Raw genomic sequence first — 21,702 nt, forward strand, 5'->3', positions numbered from 1 at the left:
ATCCCTTGCTAAGCTGAGCAGGGGCCACACCTCCGTCCCCTCACACCTGTCCACTTCCTCCCTACAGGCCAAACACTGCACCCCCCACGCACAGACAGGCCCCCTGGTGGTTTGTCTAGATGACCCCCAGGTCTCTGCTATGTGGAAAGGTGGTGGGTCTCTGAGGGCCTGGCTGTGTGGGGACCCGTGATCACTGGGGCTTCTATCGTTTCCATTCCCACGTTTTCTCAGTGTCGTCAGGGAAAGCCCTCCCTGCGCATCGCCTCCTGCTCCCCGCTGGGCCCCAGAATGGCGTGGAACATCACCGACTGAAGGGGAGAAAGTGTGGTGGGCAGGCCTTACTGTCCTACGGCTCTGGGCCTTAGTATCCTCACCTCACAAGTGGCAGGGCTGGGCAGGAGAGTCCTTTCATTTCTGGAGCTGCAAGAGCCTTAAATTCTACTGAAGGCACTCTCAGAAAGTTCTGAGCACTTACATAAATGCTTGATTTTGATTATCCAGATTTATTTTTGAGAATCAGAAGAGTATTTTCTTAAAACTCTATTTGTGTATACTTTTAAAAAATGCAAAGAGCTCTTCTGATTTGATTCAAACCAGTTTATTAGGATTATAATTGTTCTTAAAATTTCTAAAATTTATCTTTATTGTTGAAAGTATTACAGATGTTCTCCCCTTTCTCCTCTCCCCCCCCGCTCCCCCATCCCCAGCCTTCACTGCACTGTTGTGTGTGTCCATGGGTTATGCATATATGTATGCATGTAAGTTTCTTGGTTAATCTCTTCTTGCCCCCCTTTAAATTTTTTGAAGATGGATAGCAATATGTACATTGTTGAAAAAATTCAACAGTCAAAAATTTGTCCTCAAAGACAAGTCTGTTCCCTTTCCTCTGACCAACAGGCTTCTCCAGAGGTGACCAGTGGGGTCTGGTTTCTGAATCTTTCCAGAACATTCTGATCAAAGAGGAGCATGTGTATGTATTTCCTCCAGTACCCACAAAAAAATGGGCATGCAGCTTATTTCTCCATCGCATGCTCGTTGCTAACCAATACATCCTGGAGGTGGTTCCAGATCAGTAAGTGTGGGGTTTGTACTTCTGGGCATTCCATACATTGACCCACATCTCCCATCCACGGACCCCCTGGTCGCTGCTTCAGTAAACGCCCTGTGCACACCTGTGCCAGTGTGCCAGTGCATCCTGGGAAGAGGGCCACAGACGAGGTCACGCATTCTCAGCATCAGCTCCCCCACTTTAGAGGATGTGGGAACGCTGTGTGTGCAGCGTCAGCACGCCGAGTGCTCTCCAGACTCCTCATTCTGTGCCAGCTGACAGGTGAACGAGACGTCTGACAAGTGGTGTTGCACCTCTTTTCATATGTTGAAAAACCATCTATGTCCTTTCTGTAAGCTGCTTACTTAAAGTCAGGATTTAAATCGCGGCCAGGCAGTTTCATTATGTTTTCTCCTATGAAACAGAGTTTTCCTACCGTTTGTTTTTTGTACCTTTCACAGGGAGACAGCGTCTCCCAGGAGCATGTAAGACTCCACAGCGAGCGGTCATTGATTTGGGCAATTGGCACTTTTTACTTCCGGTGCTGCTGTTCGTTGTTTGGACTATGGTGTCTGAGAGACTGGCAGCGGAGCGCCTTGGCAGGTCGTCCCCCTGGGCTGTGTCCGTGGTGCGGGAACGAATTGCCAGGTCTCCCTCGGGGTCCACAGCCAACCCTGACGTGGCCTTGGTTAATTAGAGCCACGAGACTGTGCACCTTCTTACGTCTTTCCAACAAACACTTACCTAAGCTAAACCTGCACACGGGGTTTTGTACTTCTACGTGCTCCAGGAGTAACATTTTAAGCGGGCAGCCCTTAGGAATGCATTGTCTCAGCAAAGTCCACATGAACAACTCTGGCCCCCTGGGGTGCTGTCCCCACTCTGGTCCCTCTGCTCTTGTTTGCTCACAAGGGGGTGTGTGTGTCTGCTCTATTGCGTTCTCCCCTGGAGTGAGGGTGCCGACGGGAAACCAAGCCCTTCCGTGATTCCTCTGGGACCGGTGGCCCTTAGGTTTCTCGGTTGCAGAGCTTCAGAGCCTCGGTGACTTTGGAGGCGACCCAGGAAGAACAGTCCCCTTACTGCTGAGTAACGGGCTCCAAAGATAAGTGACTTACGTCCCACGGCAGGGGGCTCGGCTTCGTCCTGGTTTCTACCAGTCGCACTTGGGTTTTCTTGTAGCAAATAATAGTCCGGAAACGCAGCTGAGTAGTGAATTCCTAGATAACGAGGCAGAGACTGTGGCTGAGGGCAAAGGATGCTAATGAGAAGGAAGTCTGGGACTTGGGCTCCACGTATTGGCCACTTTTCTGGAAGGGGTTCTCTGTCCCCCTAGAAGGAAGTTTTAGCCCCAGGTTTCGAGGGTGGACGGGTATAACCCCAGCCCCACCCAGCTCCCCGAGGGCCCTAAGGCAGGCCCTGCTGCAGCAGCCCCTGGTCCTGGCTGTGTTTAGAAACAGGCCTGACTCAAAACCTTCCCCAGAGCTCTCTGCTGCGGTCTGGACCGATTGCCAAGGCAGCATAGTTGCCAGGACATATTGCTAAATTGAACCTTCCAGGGCAATAGCTGATTCCTACTAAATCATCTCTGGATGCTGAGGCCATTGGTCAAAGGTTGTGGGGGAGCAGAGTGACCCCTCAGAGTCCCTTCTTCATCACCTGACAGTGGACTTGCCTTGGCCCAGAGACTTCAGTCTTCGTGCCTGTGGGGGACAGGCTGACCTGTGTCTGATTCACACCAGCACCACTCACGGGGCATCCACATCAGAAACAGCCCGAGTGAGGTTGTGCGGTAATGCCAGACAGTCCAGATTGCGTCTCTTTAGGGACTGCTGGCCAGGAGTCCGCTAACGATGACACTGCCAAAGACAAAAAGCCCGTCCCGCTTAAGGAACCCAGAGACCCGGCATCGGTGCCCCGAGGATCCTGGGTTCATAACAGCTGCAAAGAATGCTGTTGGGACAGCTGGGGACATGTGAGTGTGTAGACACCTGCTAGGCTACATCTTGGGGGTTAACTCGGATGCTATGGTTATAGTACACAAGGCCCTATTTTGGGGAGACTTCAAGCTGATGGATTAGGGAGGTCGAGCTACAAAGCAAATGAGGCAGATTGCCAACCATTGGAGAACGTGAGTGAAGGGAACACAGGTATCCATTGTATTAATCTGTCCACATTTCTTTTTTTTTTTTTTTTTAATATATATTTTATTGATTTTTTACAGAGCGGAAGGGAGAGGGATAGAGAGTTAGAAACATCGATGAGAGAGAAACATCGATCAGCTGCCTCCTGCACACCCCCCACTGGGAATGTGCCCGCAACCAAGGTGCATGCCCTTGACCGGAATCGAACCTGGGACCCTTCAGTCCGCAGGCCAATGCTCTATCCACTGAGCCACACCGGTTAGCTGTCCACATTTCTTAAATTTAAAACTTTTTAATAGAAATTGGGTGGGGAGAGCCCTCTCAGGTGACAAGAGTTGAGCGAGCAGAGAACTGCCACTGCCTGTCTCTGCTTGTGTCCCTCATCTGTGCCAGGGGAGGGCCTAGGTCCTGTCTGTGCCCGAGTGACACCCACTTGTAGATGTGGCGGGGCTGCACTGTGCCTGACTCAGCACTCTTCCCTCGGACCCGTGCTGGTTCCCCTGCCCCTCTCTCATACAGTTCATCCTCACGCCCCTTTCCAGATGAGGGGCCAGGACTAGAGATGTGCGTCACCCGCCCCAAGGCAGCCGGCAGGAGAGGCACTTGGATGTCAGGGACCTTGACCTCTAACTTCTTCCACTAGAGTGAGCGACGTCAGTTTATAGTCATGACCTGCCTTGTTTAAACTACTGAACTAGGAGAGAGGAGCAAACTCCACGTACCCTATAAAGGTACGTCCATGAACGTGTCTTCCGTTGTAGGTGTGAATGCATGTGTTTCTCTTGTGAATTGTGATACACTGAGAAGTTGAAGCACAGGCTCTCTGGGCCTTGCTATCTTCACCCTACAACTGGGCTTTCTCCTTATTCTCACGAGCAGCATTCGCCCTTCAGGATGGTGCAGGCTCCGCCTCAGCCAGCCTGCCCATGGCTTCCACCCCACCCCCACCCCTGCTCCTGTCCTTCTATGGCTTTCGTTTCTCCTGGATGCTTTATCTTGCTGAAGGGAAGTGTAGAGAGGCACAAAAAAGGTGTCATGGCCAGGGAGGAAAAAACTCTGGGTGAGGTAGGGGCAGCATTCAGCAGATCAGGGGTTGCCAGCCCTCCCATCATCTTCTTGGAGATGGGAAGGGCCTGGGCTTGGGTCCACTCACCTCAGAGACCCGGGGGAGTCAGGGTGAATGGATCTTGACATTCTTCCCATGCAGATTCTGTGAGCCCATCTGGAGTTTTGTTCTTTCTCAGCCATTTGCTGCCAGGAATGATAACATGTGTTGTGATTCATCAGCCCAGCAGAGGAAAGTGATGATGATGATGGGGTTGATAGTGATGGTGGTGATGTGGTGGTGGTGATGATAGTGGGGGTGATAATGATGTAATGGTGATGATGGTGATGGTGCTGATGAAGGTGATGGTGATGGTGGTGATGATCATGGTGGCGGTGATGGTGATGGTGGTGATGATCATGGTGGTGGTGATGGTGATGGTGGTGATGATCATGGTGATGGTGATGATGATGATGGTGGTGATGAATATGACAAGCAATATACTCTCTTTGAAGACCCCTGCTGTGTGCCAGATATGGTGCTGGGCATTATTACAACCCCTCTTGAGCTTACCTGTCCCACCAGCAGGGACCAGGAGTATAGTTGCCCTTTGCATTTCAGAGTCTGTGTTCATCTCTTCTGAGCATCTAGTCCCTCCCCATAGTCCTGGTTATCTATGGCTGTGTAATGGTTACCCAAAGCCTAGCGGCTTCTGACAATAATCACACTGTTTCCCCACGAGTCTGCATTTTGAACGCAGCAGACGGACCTCATCGGGCCCCCCGAAGCCCTGTCATCACACTGTGGCTGGGTCCCCAGGCAGGCCAGGTGGAAGCCAGCTGGTCTCTGTGACCCTGCTGCACTGAGTCCCCGGGCTGGTAACCGTCCAGGAGAGAGGGAGCCCCTCCTCTGTGCACAGTGTCACCTGCTTTCCCTGGGCTGTGTGGCAGGCACCCTGTCACCCCCTGCACCTGTGCCCCAGGTCAGCCAGGCTCTGCTGGCTGTTTCCTCTTTTTATTTTCCTGCTCATTTTTGTGCCTTGTCCTCAGAGGGCCTGGCTGCATCAGAGGTCCAGCTCAGGAGGCTTCTTCCCAGAGTGCCAGGACCCAGGAAAGACAGAGGAAGTGACTGGGAAGGGGCGCTCGGGGGCCATTTAACCTTTAAGCCAAAGCACGACTTTTGCTGGCTGTTACAAAGGGAATTCACACCCTTTTTAGTGACTTAGCAAAGTACAGAAAAGTATAATGAGAAAACGGGCCTGCCATCGTCTGGCACCAGCACCGAGCCTTCTGGGTGTCACTCTATGTCAGGGCTGTAGCTTTAGGGTCCATAGATCTCAAAAGTCTAACTTAAAAAATGTGTGTAACCTTGAGTTTTACTATTCCACCATGTGAGCGCAGCATGCCCTAGGGACCTGACCTCCTGGTGGGAGGGGTTTGCTGCTCCTAATTTTTGCTTTTTTAAGTAATCTTGGGATGACCCACCTTGTACATGAGCCTTGTATGCATTTCTACATTTGGCCTTAGAATAGGTTTGTAGATGTGAATTACTAATGCCGGATAAAAACCTTTTTAAAGCTCTTGGCACGCATGACTGTGTTTTAGGAGGCTTCTCCCCACATTGGTCCCTCCACGAGCAGGATGAGCGCCTGCTCCATGCAGCCCCATCCGTATCATGAGCATCACTGACAGGTCAGCTTGCCCCTACTGAGCTCCCAGGTGCCTCCCACCGATGCTGCAGGGCCAGCCACGTGAAGGGAGGCTCTGCCTGTCCACTCTGGGATTGAAAGGGGCCACTTCCTTTTTTTGAGGCCCTGCCTATGACTTTAAAAATATAAATGTCAGAACAAGATTACATAAATTTTGGGTTACATTAAGTCAACACCCTGGACAACATTAGGAAAAACCATGATATAATCTAATTGTGGAATCAGGACATAATTCCACCCTTGATTTGCAAACGCTATGAGTGGGGTGTGGGTGACCAGGCCGGACCCTGGGAGCCTGTGCCCTGCCTGGAGGAGCTCCTGTCCTCAAATCCCTTCCTGTCTCCCTGCTGGAGGGCAGAGCAGGGATTGCTGGGGAAGCCTGCCTCTCCTGCCGCTGTCCGTGGTGCCTGGACGGTCCACCCGACAGCTCCGTGGGGCAGACCCGGGCTGTGCGGGAGGAGTGCCTTCCCTGGTGCTCGATGCTTGGGCACTGCCCGTGCATTCCTGTGGCCTTGCCAGCATCTGAGTTCTGCCCCGCTCGCCCCTTCAGTTTCTTTGCCATTTTTGTTGGTGGCTCATTTCCCTCCTCCACCCACTTCCACCTTTGAGAATTCCGTTATCTTTCTACCTCCTGGGCTCTGGGCACTAAGTTAGTTTTAACCTTGCTTGAGATGGACTCGGTGCCCGGTTCCAGGGCCATTGGTGGCCGAGAGCCTGTGCCCTGGGCCATCTCAGGCCTCACAGGATTGTGTGCCCTAAAAATGCAGTCTCCTCCCTCCCCAGTTCTCGCCACCTGGCCTCCTCAGCAGGGTCCCCTGGGTGAGCTCAGAGACAGGAATACACAGGCACATACACACATGTGAGTACACACGTATGCACACATGGCACACCCACACCTTTGTTTTGGGTTTTCCATCTAAAGGAATTGTACTACACACATTCTCCTATAACCTGGGTGTTTCCACCTCACGATATGTTGTGAATTTCCTTCTAGGTCAGTACGTTAATATCTGCTTTCTTCTTATTTTACAATTAGTCTAGCAGAATCCTGGCCACACAGAGCACTCTGCATTGTGTCTCCTGTAGCGTGTACGTGGTGACAGGACCCAGCAGCTTTCACGTGCTTGATCACTTCCCCCAGCGTCTCAGCCGTTTCGTGGCTGCACACTCAGAGCTGCGGGTCCCAGCTGTCACCTCTTGGCCCACAGTCCGTGGTGTGTGGGGCCTCGTCCCCTGTGCCCAGGATGCACTTTGAGTGCCTCGCCCCCACTTGGACTGCAGTGTACTGCTCCCCACACGTGCCATTGGACCAACTGGAGGTCTCCACTTCTTTACTGCGCGAAGCCTGGGTCCATCCTCGGTTCCTGTCCCAGCCTCTCCCTCAGTTGTCACACAGGCAGCGCCATCCCCAGACCCTGGTAGGTTCCCATCACCTGTTCATTTGAGTCTGTCTCCTAGGACCCTGGGGCCCTGGGCACCGGTGGCCTGTGTTCTCAGCAGTGGGAAGGGAGGGCAGGGTCAGCAGAGTCCCAAGGAGCTGTCTTAGGTGAGCCCTGTGACCTGTGCCCTCCGCTGCTGCCCACCACCCAGAGTGGCCACGGCCTCCCACCAGGGGCGCTGGGGCTGGGCAGCCTGGGGCGGCTCCCGAAGCGCCTGTACGCATGCGGCTGCAGCCCAGGGGCCGCTGCAGTTACCTGGCTGTGTCTCTTCGCTGAGGTGTCAGAGCCATTGGAGTTGGAGTTGTTCTGTTTTGAAAGTGATATCTTGGTGGCTTTTGTCCTCTCTCGTCCTCTCTTGTGGCCCCGCAACACCCCTCCCAGCTCCTGGTCTTCTCCCCTTTGCACTGAGTTAACTGCCTGGGCTCAGTGCCTTCTCTCCCTCCCTCTCGCTGATCCCCTTCCTCCCCTCTTCCTCCACACCTTCTTCCTGTCCCCTCTGTCTCCACAGTTGTGCTCGCCTGGCTCCTAGCCCTCGGCCTCTCAAAACCACCTGGGCCTCAGTCTCTGTGTGGGCCCCACCCGGGTCTGGACCTCGTGCAGATGTGGCGATTGCGGGGACACAGTAGCAAGGCCTGGCCGTGTCCAGGGCCTGGCTCTTAGCCAGCTAGCGTCCCTGGGCCTCCATATGTACCTGGACCTTCAGGAGGTAACTGGAGCATGAAGCGGGCTCTAGCGCTGCTTCCCAGGAGGTAGTGCCCACCTTCCTTCCAGAATCCCCGGAGTCTCGGGCCCGATGCAGCGAGGACGTCCTTTTCCCTCCTTGGAACATCCAGGTCCTCACTGAGCCTTTGCCCACGCAGTCCCTGGGGCACGCACACCCCCTGGGCAGGGAAGGCCTGGCCACCTTGCTGCAGACACAGGAGCTTGAGCAGCCAGGCCAGTGTGGAGACCTTCCGTCCGGGGCGGAGACCTCCAGACCAGTGAAAGCCAGCTGCTTGGGCACAGGTAGCTCTGGCCAGGTTCCTGCAGAGGCGTGGTGTGGACGCCCACCCACAGGCATGTGCATGTTTGGGATTTTCTTCTCACTGACGCTCTTTCAGCACTTGACCGCTGTCCTTAGTGAGCGAGGACAGCCGTGGTCGCAGACACTGAGCGTGTGGGCCAGAGGGACAGGCCCCGGAATGCAGCGTCTGCTCCTGGCTCCAGTGCAGGGGGAATGCTTCGGACTTTTCTGTAACTGCTGTTCTCCTCTCATAGTTTTGGGTACTTTTTCTAAGTAATTTCTTAAGGGTCATTCGGAAAGCCTTCACTTTGGGATAATAAAATAAATGAGCAGTTTCTGTGAATGGCCTGCCCGGCGAGAAAAGAGCTGGCTGTGATGTGGTCAAGCCCTCACTGCGCAGGAGCTCACACTGAACAGTGAGGTCCCTGGACCCTCGAGATCCCCCGGGCAGGAGCTAGGGCTGTCCCCTCTGCACGCAGCACAGACAGTGAGCTGGTTCCAGGGCCTTAGTTAGCACGCCAGGCGATCCTTGTCAGGGTGCAGGCACAGGCAGTTAGGGCTGGGAGGTGAGTCCTAGGGGCGTTGCTGCATTCCCATTAGAGGTGGGGCCAGCCTGCCTGTGGTCATCCCCTTGGTGGGCAGCCCTGGCTGCAGCCTCGGCCCCTGCCTATGGCCCAGCCCCGGGGCGTCTCTTTCAGGTGAGGGGCGGCTCCAAGGTTTTTGGGGCAGAACGGGGGACCCACCATCCCCACCTCTTACTTTTCTCTTCAGTCCCAGGCTACCATCCCACTGAGGTGAGACCTGCACCCTCAGTGGATGGTAGTTGAAGAAGGAGCCCCAGGGGAAGGGGTGGCGACATGCACACGGTCATGACACCTGGCCTCAGCTTCCTACCTGCCACATGGGATGCTCCCCTCCACCTTCCAGAGTACAGTGGGGCTTCCGGGACATGTGGGACCAGCAGCAATGCTTGGGGAGCCTGTCCTGGTGACCAGGGCTGGGGGGTTGTACTTTAAGGTGTTGATAGCCTTCCTTTTGATTGGAACTCACCCCCCATGCCGCCTTGGGGTGGGGTGGCACATGGAGGCCTGGTGGTAGAGCCTGTGCGATCCTTGTAAGCCCCCAGGGCTCCTGTGGCTGGGACAGACAAGGGTACATGATAGTCCTGGGTACGCATGGCCCTGCTGGGTTGGAGCAGACGCGTCAGGGAGGGGGGCTGTCCTGAGTGTCTGTCTGCTTTAGGATCTGCCAGTGAGAAGCAGCCTGGAGCCACTGTCAGGTGTGAACTCGAGATGCAGCGTGTAGACTTGGGGTGTGGATCTGGGATGTGGAGGTGGGTGTGGACAAGGGGTGTGGATTTAGGGATGGTCTGGGTTATGGACTCAGGATGTGGACCTGAAATATAGACTCAGGATGGATATAGGGTGTGGATGTGGGATGTGAACTCAAGGTGTGGAATAGAGTGTGGACCCGGGGCGTGTACAAGAGCGTGGGATTTATTTGGATGTGGGCGTGGGGTGTGGATTCTGTGTCCAGTCTCTGGACCTGGCTGATCCCAATCAGGTGCAGGACTCTGCTCGGCCTCTGGCTCTGCCCGTGGCTCTTGGTGGATGTGGGCTGTGGGAGCTGACTGCATGTGCAGCCACCTCCACCCCTGTGATCACTTGTATCAGGAGGCCACCCGAGGAATGAGCAGAAGCGGCCGGCCCAGGTCGGTGCTGTGGAGACAGACCAGCACAGCAGTGGCCTGGCTGCAGTTGCCCTCCTCCCTGTGCTTCGCCACCATGGGGTGTCACCAGTGTGATGGATTTGGTTGTGGCAGTTTGTGAGGGGAAAACCATGTCGTAGGATTGCGGTGCGCCTTCCGTGGGTTGGTGAGGGCGCCTGTCCACACGGCGGCCGGGTGCCTATTCTGTTCGGGCTCTGCCCTGGTCTTCTGTGGGGAGAGGCCCTTCGTTCCCGGAGGAGGGGTAGCAACACTTGGCTGTATTTGTTGTAAATGTTTATATTTTGCCCTTGAAAGTTTGTTTTCATGATTTGGAGCACTTTCAATCCATCAGTATTCTCTTTGATTTCCTTTCCCATTTTTTGTATGTTTGTTTAGAAAGTTACCTGTATGGTGAGAGCAAACGTGTCCTCGCGGCCTGCTTCCCAGTCGGCTCTTCAGCCTGCTTGCACTTTATTTCAGTTTATGTTCTGAGATGAAGAGTGGACTTAATGTTTTCAAAAACAGGTGCTCAGCCAGGTGTTTCTGGGCTGCAGGGTCTGTTCCCAGAGCTGTGGGTTGTGGCCTTGGTCCCCTGCCGTGGGCCTTGTCCGCTGAGTGCTGGCCCAGTGCTTGGGGTAAGGGACTGTCCCATTGAACAGTGAGGAGACCTTTGGGTCTAGGCAGACGTCTAACCTCTCGTGCCTCGGCTTCCCCATTGTACAACAGGGCTAGCAGTAGTCACCCCCGTTATTGCAGTAACCACCCCCGCTGCCGAGTGAGCAGTCAGCCAGCATTAGCAATGACGGGTTTGTGGTGGTGCTGATAGGGCGGTGTGACTCTCAGAATCAACCATTTAAAGTGAACATTTCAGCGCATTTCGGAGTGTTATGCAACCATCTTCTCTGTCTGGTTCCAAAACATTTCATCCCACTAAACAGTCACTTCCTTTTCCCCTGTACCCTCTTCCCCCACTACCACCAGCCAGTCTTCTGTCCAATATGGGTATTTCATATAATTGGGATCCTACAATATGTGGCCTTTTATGTCTGGCTTTTTTTCACTCAACATAATTTTTTTGAGGTTCTTCATGTAGCAAGTGTGAGCCCTCTACTCCTTTTTAAGGTTGAATAATACTCCATTGTATAGATACACCACAATTTGTTTATCCACTTACCAGTCAATGGACTTGGGTTGCTCCCATCTTTTGGTTATTGTGACTAATGCTACTGTGAACGCTTGTGTAAAAGGATTTGAGACCAGTCTCAGTTCTTTTGGGTATATACCTAGAAGTGGAATTGCTGGGTCATATGGTAATCCTATCTTTAACTTTTTTGAGGAACCACCATACAGTTTCCATAGAAACCACACCATTTTACATTTGTAAGAGGGTTATAACTTCTCCATATCCTTGCCACACTTGTTAGTTTCCCATTTTTTCTTTTTCTTTTTAAAATTGTAGCCATCCTAGTGGGCATGAGGTGGTATGTCATGGTTTTGGTTTGCATGTCAGAGGCATACAGATGACTAAGGATGTTGAATTATTCGTGACCTTGTTGGCCATTTGTATCTCATTTTGGGGGAAATGTCTATTCAAGTCCTTTGCTTGTTTTTTAGTTGTTTTGTGGTTGAGTTATAAATTCTTTATTTATTCTGAATGTAGACCCTTACCAAATGTATGATTTGAAAATATTTTCTCCCATTCTGTGTGTTGTCTTTTCATTTTCTTGATAGTGTCCTTTAATGCACACAAGTTTTTAATTTCGATGACATCCAGTTTATTTTTGTTGTTGTTGCTTGTGCTTTTGAAAGTATCATATCTAGGAATCCATGACCAAATCCACCGCTATGGAGATTTACCTCTATGTTTTCTTCTAAGAGTATTACAGTTTTAGCTTTTGCATTTAGGTGATTAATCCATTTTCAGTTAACTTTTTTATATGGTGTAAGATAGGAGTTCAGCTTCATCCTTTTGCTATCCAGTTGTCCCAGTGCTGCCCCCTGGGAGATTTATGGCGGTCCCCCATGGTGTCCAGAGGGACCTTGCCGATGGCTCTGAGCTGCCCCAGTGAAGTGACCCCCTTAGCCTCCCTGAGCTCTGTGGTGACAGGGCAGGGACAGCTTTCATGGAGGGAGGCCTGCTGGCCCACCTGGTCCCTCCCCTATCCTGGTCATGCATTGGTGAGGCTTTCCTTGCCCCTCCTCCCCTCCTCCTTGACCCCTGACTTGTCCCCACAACAGCCTGTCCCATCTGTGCACACACTGCCATGGACCCTCCCAAGTGGTGAGCAAGAGTTGCCTGGGAGCTTTGCAGGGAAGCGTTCATGGAATTGTTGCCCGCCAGTGATATCTGTTTCCTGCATTTCAGCTGTGTTGGAGTAGAAGAGGAGGAGGCCCCAGACATCGACATATACCACTGCCCAAACTGCGAGAAAACCCATGGGAAGTCTACTTGTAAGTACAGCACCATGCGCCTCACCAGGATCTGATGGACTCCTGACCTGGCTTGCTGGGGTAAAACTCTCTGGGTGGCCACACCCTGGTGCTTGGGGACCACCTCTGGCCTCCTTTTCCAACCCGTACAGCCTTGCCAAGCCCATTGCAGCCCCTCCTGATCGGCTCCTGCAGTCACAGCTGCTGTGCAGAGACGCCATCTGCTCTCAAAGGCCTCAGCAGGGGCTACAGACTCCAGCACCTGCAGGGGCCAAGCTCGTCTGAGAGAGGGACATGATGCAGGTCTGTCCAAGGGGTTGTGCAGCCCAGCCCTGCCCAGCTGACCTCCACCTTGCTGGGGTCTTGAAATTTGCATCATGGGGATCTGCTCTACTTCCCTTCTCCACCCCTTCAGGGAATCTTAGGTGATTTCCTTTCCCAGACTGCCTGCTGTTTTCCTATCCCAACGGTTTTATCCCTGCCTTCCTGTGGTCCCTTCGGGTGTGGCAGTTCCTTTGGGGGCAGTTCCTTAGGGTGCAGGCTCATCCAAGGTGACTCCAGTGTGCCCCTGTCATGGCTGAAGGGCAAGTCCCAAGGCTAACCTCTCTGGGGAATGAGATGCTTTGGTCTATAGGGACCACTGGAGGGCCGGCCTGGAAATGAGAGATGGCATGGGATGTTAATGTGGCCTCTGGTTTCCAGCCTGGGTCGGGCTGCTCACAGAAGGTGCAGGCTGGACACTGGCCTTGGCTGGTGGCAGGTCACAGCCCTGCTGTCCTGAAGCAGGAGTTTGCCATTTCTAACCTCCCCTCGTACCCTGAGGACTTGGCAGCACGGTGTCTGCTCCAATTACCTCATCCTTTGTCTCGCCACTGCTTTTCAGCCGATACAGGAAGTGACTACCATTCCATGGGCTAACTGGTGGCATTTCTGGCACCTCTGGAGCCACTGGGAAGGCTCAGGGCCTAGGAAAGATGAACAGGGTGGGGACTCGGGGCAGGAGGGGTGTACCACATGATCATGGGAATGGAGCCAGGGACAAAGCAGGGCTGGATCAGAATCCCCTACTGACCCCCCAACAGAGCCCAGTGTCCTGGGGAGGCACAGTCTTAGGGGGCTCAGGGAGGGTGGGGCCATCTCTGTGTGGTTCGCGAACTATTGCATGAATTGGGGGCGCTGGGATTGGGCTATAGCAGGTTCGAAGTGGGTGTTGGTGTGCACAACGGTGCAATTTCTCCAGTGCCCCTGAGTGTCCCCAGCAGCACCCTTTGCTGAGGATCAGCTTGCCTGCTGCCGGAGCTGTATCGTGCCTGCCTCACCCAGCCCCTATGCCAGTGCTCCTGGGTTTGGGCAGAGGCCGGGGGGTCCCCAGCTGCCTGTTATTGCCACTGGAAGTCAAGGGCAGGCGCCCTTTCCTGGCACTTACAGCCAGCCACCCCCTGGGCATGCTGGGACAGCTAGCCTGGTGGGACTCAGCAGCCCCTCCCTGGTTGTACATGTGTATATGGAGGGTATGTGTATGTGTGTGCATGTATATGCGCATGTGTGTGAGTGAATGTGTGTGCATGAGTATTTGCATGTTTATGCAAATATGCATGTATGCTTTCCCTGTTTGCTGTTATTGGTGGCCATATGCTATCAGGGACAAAGGTTCTAGCACCTTCCACTAGCATGCACTCCAGATTGGCAATCACTCTTCATTTGAACTGAGTCCGTGCTGTGTCTGGAGCCTGTCAGTGACACACCAGTTGGTGTTTGCCACATCAACTCAGTCACAGCTTCCACAGCAAGGCCCCTTGGGGACAAGATGCCCCTTTATGTCACTGTGTTTCCAAGGGAGCCCCCAAGCCTGTGGGCTGCAGTGCAGGCCCTCTTAGGCCAGGCCTGCCTCCTTCCCTTCCCTGAGTGGGCTTTGCAGCAGGCGTGCCAAGGTGAGGAGGGACAGCCCACAGGTAGATTTGGTGCAGGGCCCAGTGGTCCCCATGGGAACCCAGCAAGGGGTCCCCGCTGACAGTTGACACGAAGGCTCATGGAAAGCAGGTGGCATATCCTCAAAGGGGCTCTGACCCCGCTTTGTCTCTTTAGCTCTGTGACTGCTTAAGAGGTTCCTTCACTCACTGACTTCTCACTTTGATCCTCTCTGAGGATCCTGTCATGCCCAATGAGGTGGGGTGCAGCCCCCACACTCCAGGTGCCCCACTCAGCAGCTGTCTCCAGGGTGTGCATTGCCAGAGAGGGGTGCCGGGGTGCCACAGGTAGGAGGACTCTCAGCCTCAGGGGAGCCTGGCAGAACTAGGTCGTGTTGTCCCAGCCCACCTGCTCCAGCCACCGCCTCAGCGGGCAGTCTCTCCATGAGGTGGTGAGCTGCTGGTCCTGAGTGAGCGTCTAGAAGGCCAGGTGGTCCAGGACTGGCCAGTCAGCACCTGCTTCTCAGGCCCAGCTTCTGGGGACACATGGAGGTGCTGCTTCTTTCTCCTTCTGTCCACTGCACCTCTGTCACTTGGCCCCGGGCCCCACCTCGCCCCCAAGACTCAGTTTTCCCATGTGGCCTCCCAGGATGAGGCACTCAATGCCAGGCAGTGTGCATCCTGTGCTCTGCATACCGTCCTAGGGGAGACCTTGGCATGGCTCCAGCCTCGATCTCTCCCCTGAGGTGGGGCTGCCCTGGGGCCACACTGCCTCACAGAGGCTCACCCCTGCAGCGCCCTCCCGATCCTTGTCTGGGAGGGACAGGCACCCCGAGGACCCTCCCATCATATCCAGTCTCATTTCTTCTGAGGGTCAACCTTTCTCAGACCCCCTCCCGCCCAGCAGTTCTAAGGAGCAGGTCCTCCTCACTCACCGAGTTACCTGTGACTGCCCTGAACCAGGGCAAGGACCACAAGGAAGTCACTTCCCTCCCTAGGCGTTCACAGTCCAGTACGGTGTGTGTGCATGCATGTGCATGTATGCATGTGTGAGTGCACATGTATGGTGCAAATGTATCATAGTCAGCAGCGGGTGTATGCACACGCTCATGTGTAAAAAGTCCAAGGTGTGTGCACTAGTGCCCTGGGAGCATGCATAAGGACAGAGCTGCCTGAGGGAGTGTGTAGGGTGACGTGGGCAGGGGTGGCTGTGCAGAAGTGTGTGAGGTGGGCACAGCCCGGGGCTGGAGAGGGCACAGCAGGTGGTGGCCGGCCTGCTCTTGTCTGTGAGCTGTGGGCTGCAGAGACAGGAAGGTCCCAGCAGGCTGGTGACAGGGTCTGTGCTATTTGAAGACAAGTTCAGGGGGAGAGGGGTGTCCGGAAGGCCGACCTTGGCGGGACCTTCTCAGGAGATGCCTCTCACAACTGGGTGCTGAGTAGGGAGGGGTCCTGGGAGGCCCCAGCTTCTGGGTGCCATCAACTGAGCTACAGGGTTGGGAGGTATGAAATGGGAGTTGGGGTGGGTGTAGAACCAGAGGCCGGGGATGGTGAGAGCTCCTGACCATGTGATGACACAGGGTAATGGGGGTGTGGGAGGCTGGGTGGGCCGGGCCCAGGGACCCTGAGGACTTTGCCTGAGGAGTGTTGAGTCTGGCTGCATTCGAGATTCCTTGGCTGCCCTCGTGGCTGGTCTCTGGAGGCGTGGCGAGGGGGATGCAGGGAGGGGGCCTGTGCGGGGTGCTGACCCACCCCATGTCCCCTGCAGTGAAGAAGAAGCGGACCTGGCACAAACACAGCCTGGGGCAGACGCCTGACGTGAAACCCGTGCAGAACGGCAGCCAGCTCTTCATCAAGGAGTTACGGAGTCGGACCTTTCCCAGGTGGGCAGTCAGATCCCCTGCCACCTGCTCACTTCCAGGCCAACGTGCACCCCCTACAGGGACTCAGGAGCTGTGGGCCTGCCTCTAGGGCAGAGGGTAGTTCCCTGAAACTCCAGGCCCCCGGCAGAGGCTGACCTCTCTCTTTCTCAGAACCTCCGGGCACAGTGTGGGAGGCAAGAGACCCATGTCCCCACCAGGTGTGTCCTCCCAAGGGGCATTCTTAGGGGAGAGGAGTGGCGAGTGTCCAGCTAAGATCCTTCTCCAGATGTGGCAGGTCCTGGTCCCAGGTCAGTAGGTGTCCCTGGGGTTCCTAGTGCTCTTTAGCCCTCCCTGTCCTCCACACCCGGCCTGTGTGAGGGCAGTGGGCAGGGCAGGGCTGTGGGGACGGCTTCTGTGAGAAAGGGGCTTGGTGACATCGGACCTGCTCGGAGCCATTCCTCAGCCTTCACCCTGGGCGACGGTGTTGTTAGGCAATCCCACTTCTCTGTCACCCCATTCTCCTTTTCACGTGTGGTTTCTGATGAGAACCCAGTGCAGTTCTTATCCTTGGTTCTCTATGGCAAGGCAGTTTTCTCCCTCTGGCTTCTTTTTCCCTTTTCTGTTTTTTTTTTTTTTCCATTTATTGAGATATAATTCATATATCATACCCATTTAAAGGGCACAGTTCAGTTATCTTGGGTATGTTCACAGATATGTGCACCACCGTCAATCCATTTTAGAACATTTCATCACCCAGAAGAAATCTGTAACTTTATCACTCCCATCCCTGCTCCCCCCGCCCCGCCCCAAGCAACCACTGATCTGCCTTCTGCCTCTGTGGATTTGCCGGCTGTGAACATTTCATCTGAGTGGAAACATACAATATGTGGCCGTCCGTGTCTGTCCTCTTTCACTCAGCATAATATCCACAAGGTTCACCCACGTCATAGCATGTACCAGCACTTCATTCCTTTTTTATGGCAGAGTAATATTCCAGTGTATGGACAGGCCACATTTTGTTTATTCATTTAGCAGTTGACAGACATTTGAGTTATTTCTGATTTGGGGGTACTGTGAATAATTCTGTTATAACCATTCTTTTTTTGTTGTTATAATCATTCTTGTACAAGTTTTTGTGTGGACATATATTTTCATATTTTAGGAGTAACTCTGTATTTAATTATTTGAGGAACTTCCAGGCTGTTTTCCATAATGGTTGCACCACTTTCCATTCTATCAGCAGCGTATGAGGGCTCCAGTTTCTCTATGTCCTCACCAGCACTTTTTATGAAATGTTTTTTAATCCTCACCCGAGGACATGTTTTTTATTGATTTGAGAGAGAGAGAGAAGGGAAGGGAAGGGAAGGGAAGGGAAGGGAAGGGAAGGGAAGGGAAGGGAAGGGAAGGGAAGGGAAGGGAAGGGAAGGGAAGGGAAGGGAAGGGAGAAGAACATTGATGTGAGAGAGAAACTTTGATCACTTGCCTCCCGTATGAACCCCAACCACCAGGGACTGAACCCACAATCTGGGCATGTCCCCTGACTGGGAATCAAACCCCTCACCATCTGGTATACAGGACGATGCTTCACCAGCCAGGGCCTGACCAGCCCTTTATTATCTGACTTTTGATTATAATCATCCTTGTAGGTAAGAAGTGTTCTCTCGCTGTGGTTTTGATTTTCATTGCCCTAATCACTACTGATGTTGAGCATCTTTTCATGTGCTTTTTGGTCATTTGTATATCTTCCTTGGAGAAATGTTAGTTCAAATCTTTTTTGTCTTTATTATTGAGTTCTAAGAGTTCTTATATTTACATACAAGTCCTTTATCAGACATGTGATTTCCGAATACTTTATTCTATCTTGTGGGTTGACTTTTCATTTTTCTTGATGGTGTCCTTTGAAGCACAAACTTTGGTCATTTTGGTGAAGTCTAATTTTTCTATCTTTTCCTTTGTTTGTTTTTGTGATTTTATTGTCATATCTAAAAATCCTTTGCCAAATTCAAGGTCATGAGGATTTATCCCTATGTTTTCTTTTAAGAGTTTATAGTTTTAAGTCTTACAGTTTGGTCTTTATTTTTCAGTTAATTTTTTGCATATAGTGTGAGGTAAGGATCCAACTTCATTTTTCTCGTTTGCTTGCAACTACCTATTTGTCCCTGCACTATTTGTTGAAAAAGACAATTCTTTCACTATTCAATGGTCTTGGCACGCTTATCGAAAGTCTCTCAGCCATAGATGTATGCACTTATTTCTGGAGACTTCATTCTGTCCCACCGATATCTGTTTATCCTTAGTCCAGTCTTCTGCTGTCTTGATTGCTGTAGCTCTGTAGCTTTGCAGTAAGTGTTGAAGTTGAGAAATGTGAGTCCTCCAATTTTGTTTTTCTTTTTCAAGATTGTTGTGGTCATTTTGGGTCTCTTGCAGTTGCATATGAATTTTAGGATCAGCTTGTCAGTTTCTATAAAGAGGTCATCTGAGACTCTGATGTGGATTGTGTTGAATCCATAGACCAGTAGAATCAGAGTATTGCCATCTTAACAATGTTAGGTTTTCTGACCCCATGAATATAAGATATGTTTCCATCTATTGAGATCTTTTAAATTACTTTCAACAATATTTTATAGTTTTCAGAGTATAATTTTGCACTTCCTTTGTTAAATTTATTCCTAAATAATTTATTCTTTTAATACACTTGTAAATGTGTTTTCTTAATTTTACTTTCAGATTGTTCATTGCTACTATACTGAAATACAATTGATTTTTATATGTTGAGCTTATATCCTGCAATCTTGATGAGCTAGTTTATTCATTCTAATTTTTTTAGTAGATTCCTTGTGTTGTGTTGTGTGTTTTTTTAAATATACAAGATCATATCATCTTTGATATGATGGTAGATAGTTAGTTTTACATCTTCCTTTTTCAGTCTGGGTTACTTTTACTTTTTTTCTTGCCTATTTTCTTTGGCCAGGACCTCCAGTAGGAAGCCGAATAGAAATGGCCGGGTAAGGGTGATCAGGACCCCAGTATTCTCGGGTTGCCCCATTCCGGGCAGAGCCTCAGTTCCACAAGTGTGGGCGAGGTGGAAGAAGGGAGCCCCCACCGTTTGGCAGCCTTTGCCCAGGACTTAGCCTCAGCAACAGGCAGCTGGGAGGGATAAGAAAGGTTGACATCCTGCTCAAGGAGAGAGCCTGGGACCGTGAGAGTTCCATTCAGCATTCCTGTGTCCTTGGCTGCAGCCTTCTGAAGTGGAGCCTGCTCCTCACTGAGCTGGGAAAGTGTAGGGACGGCATGTTTTGGGCCAAATATCACATAATCTTATCATTCTTGTACCAAGCTTTCATAGATTTTTCTTGCATAGATGTTTCTTCTTTTGCTATTTGCTCTTAGGACCAATTCCAGAGGCTTTGAATAGTTTTTAAAACAGTTTTCACCATTTCACTGGGGTGCAGGTCAGCCGAGCTCTTCAGTCTGTCATGCAGGAGTTGATCTCTCTCACCTGGCTATCTTCAAGATATTTTCTTTGTCTTTGATTTCTGCAGTTTGAATATACCATGCCTAAGTGAAGTTTTATCTTTTTTCCTTCCTTCCTTCCTTCCTTCCTTCCTTCCTTCCTTCCTTCCTTCCTTCCTTCCTTCCTTCCTTCTGTGTGTGTGTGAGAGAGAGAGAGAGAGAGAGAGAGAGAGAGAGAGAGTTTATGCTGCTTGGTGGTTCTGTCTGAGCTTTCTGGATCTGTGGTTATGTATCTGTCATTAATTTTGGAAAATCCTCAGCCATTATTATTTCAAACATTTATTTCTTTTCTTTTTAGGTATTCCCACCATGCATATATTACTCTTTTTGTAATTATTCAACACTTCTTGGATATTCTGTATTCCCATTTTTTATCTCTTTGCCTTTCAGGTTGAGAAATTTTTTTGGCGTACTTCAAGCTTACAGATTCTTTCCGCAGCTGTGTCCAGTCTACTGATGCATGCTTCCCTCATTTCTGCTGGTTGTTTTCTTCTAGCATTTCCTTTTGATTTTTAGAGTTTCCATTACCATCTGTTCTTGCATGTCCTCCACTTTTTCTGTTGGTGCTCCTAACATATTAATCATAATTATTTTAACTTTCCTATCTGGTAATTCCAAATACTGTGCTTTGTCTTAGTCTTGTTCTGATTCTTGATTTGTCTCTTCAGACTGTGGGTTTTCTTGCCTTTTATTATGCCCTGTAATATTTTGTTGAAAGCTGACTGGTAGGAACTGAGGTCATTAGGCATGTAGTGTGAGGTTTTATATAGACCTGGCTAGGAGCTGGGTCAGTGTTAGCTGTAGTTGTGGGTGTCAGAGGCATCCCTTTCTTCTGTTTCCTTGTGCCTTTATTTCCTGTTTGGTTTCCTTTGGGTTTCCTTAAGAACTCCTTCTTAAATAGCCTGTATCTTGCAGCTCTCTCAACTATACTTAACTGTTATTATCCTGTTACATGGTGGTCAAGTTTGGGAGGGGGCGTGTTCTGTGATTTAATGATTGAAGATCAGTGTTTTAGTGGGCCTGAGGCTCTGGGCGGTCACCTTCAGAAGTATTTCTCGGCCTTTTCTTTTTCTCTACTTCCTGGAGGCGGAGGCTGTGAGGCCCCTTGTCCTTCTCCCTCAGATAAGGATCTGGTAAAGTTAAGTTCTCCTGGAGGCAAACTTCATTGTGGAGAACACTCTGAGTGTATTTAAACATCGTTACTTTCCCCCTCCCTCTGCCTGAAACAGGAGCAGATCTTCATTACGAGAGCCTGGTAGAATTTCTGGAGGTAAAATCCATGAAAGTGTGGGTCTTCTCTGAGACTGGCCCCTATGAGTTTTTAACTATTAAACTAGTCCGCCCTCAAGTTCCACACTTTGTCAAAAAATTACCATTTAAGTACTGTTCACCTACCAGTTACTGCCTCTGCTTCTGCTTCAGGTAAGGTTATCTTGGCTGTGATTTTCTGTACTTGCCTGTCTCTCCAGATTTTGGGGTGACTGTTTCCCCTGTAACCTCAATTATCTGATGAATATAAGAAAAGTCTTTGGTTTTCACTTTGTTCACCTTTTTTTCTTGTGAGAACAGGAACGACAACTTCTAGGCTCTTTACATGTGAGGCTTGAAACCAGAAGTCTGGTTCCATGTCATTTTAACCCCTCCCATTAGTTGTATTGTCTTTATTGTTGTGTTGTAAGCGTCCTTTACATATTCTCGATACTCGTCACTTATCAAATACTTTCTTTGGGTTGTCTTTCCACTTTCTTGATAGTGTTCCTTTGAAGCACAAAAATTTGCAATTTTGATGAAGTCTAATTTATCTATTTTTTCTTTTGTTGTTTGTGCTTTTGGTGTCTAATCTAAGAAATCAGTGCTAAGTTCAAGGTCATGAAGATTTATGCCTATGTTTTCTTCTAAAA

General features: G+C 51.1%; 1 protein-coding gene across 1 annotated transcript in view; it reads left to right on the top strand.

The window, feature by feature from the left end:
* PHF2 (PHD finger protein 2) overlaps positions 1 to 21,702 on the top strand; it is a 101,094-nt gene that overhangs the window by 49,140 nt on the left and 30,252 nt on the right. Inside the window, exons 3-4 of the mRNA XM_054727059.1 lie at positions 12,458 to 12,543; positions 16,195 to 16,309. Coding sequence (XP_054583034.1) covers positions 12,458 to 12,543; positions 16,195 to 16,309 — 201 coding nt within the window. The remainder of the gene's footprint in view (positions 1 to 12,457; positions 12,544 to 16,194; positions 16,310 to 21,702) is intronic.

The sequence above is a fragment of the Eptesicus fuscus genome, chromosome 15 (genome assembly GCF_027574615.1).
Source record: "Eptesicus fuscus isolate TK198812 chromosome 15, DD_ASM_mEF_20220401, whole genome shotgun sequence".
NCBI classification, from domain to species: domain Eukaryota; kingdom Metazoa; phylum Chordata; class Mammalia; order Chiroptera; family Vespertilionidae; genus Eptesicus; species Eptesicus fuscus.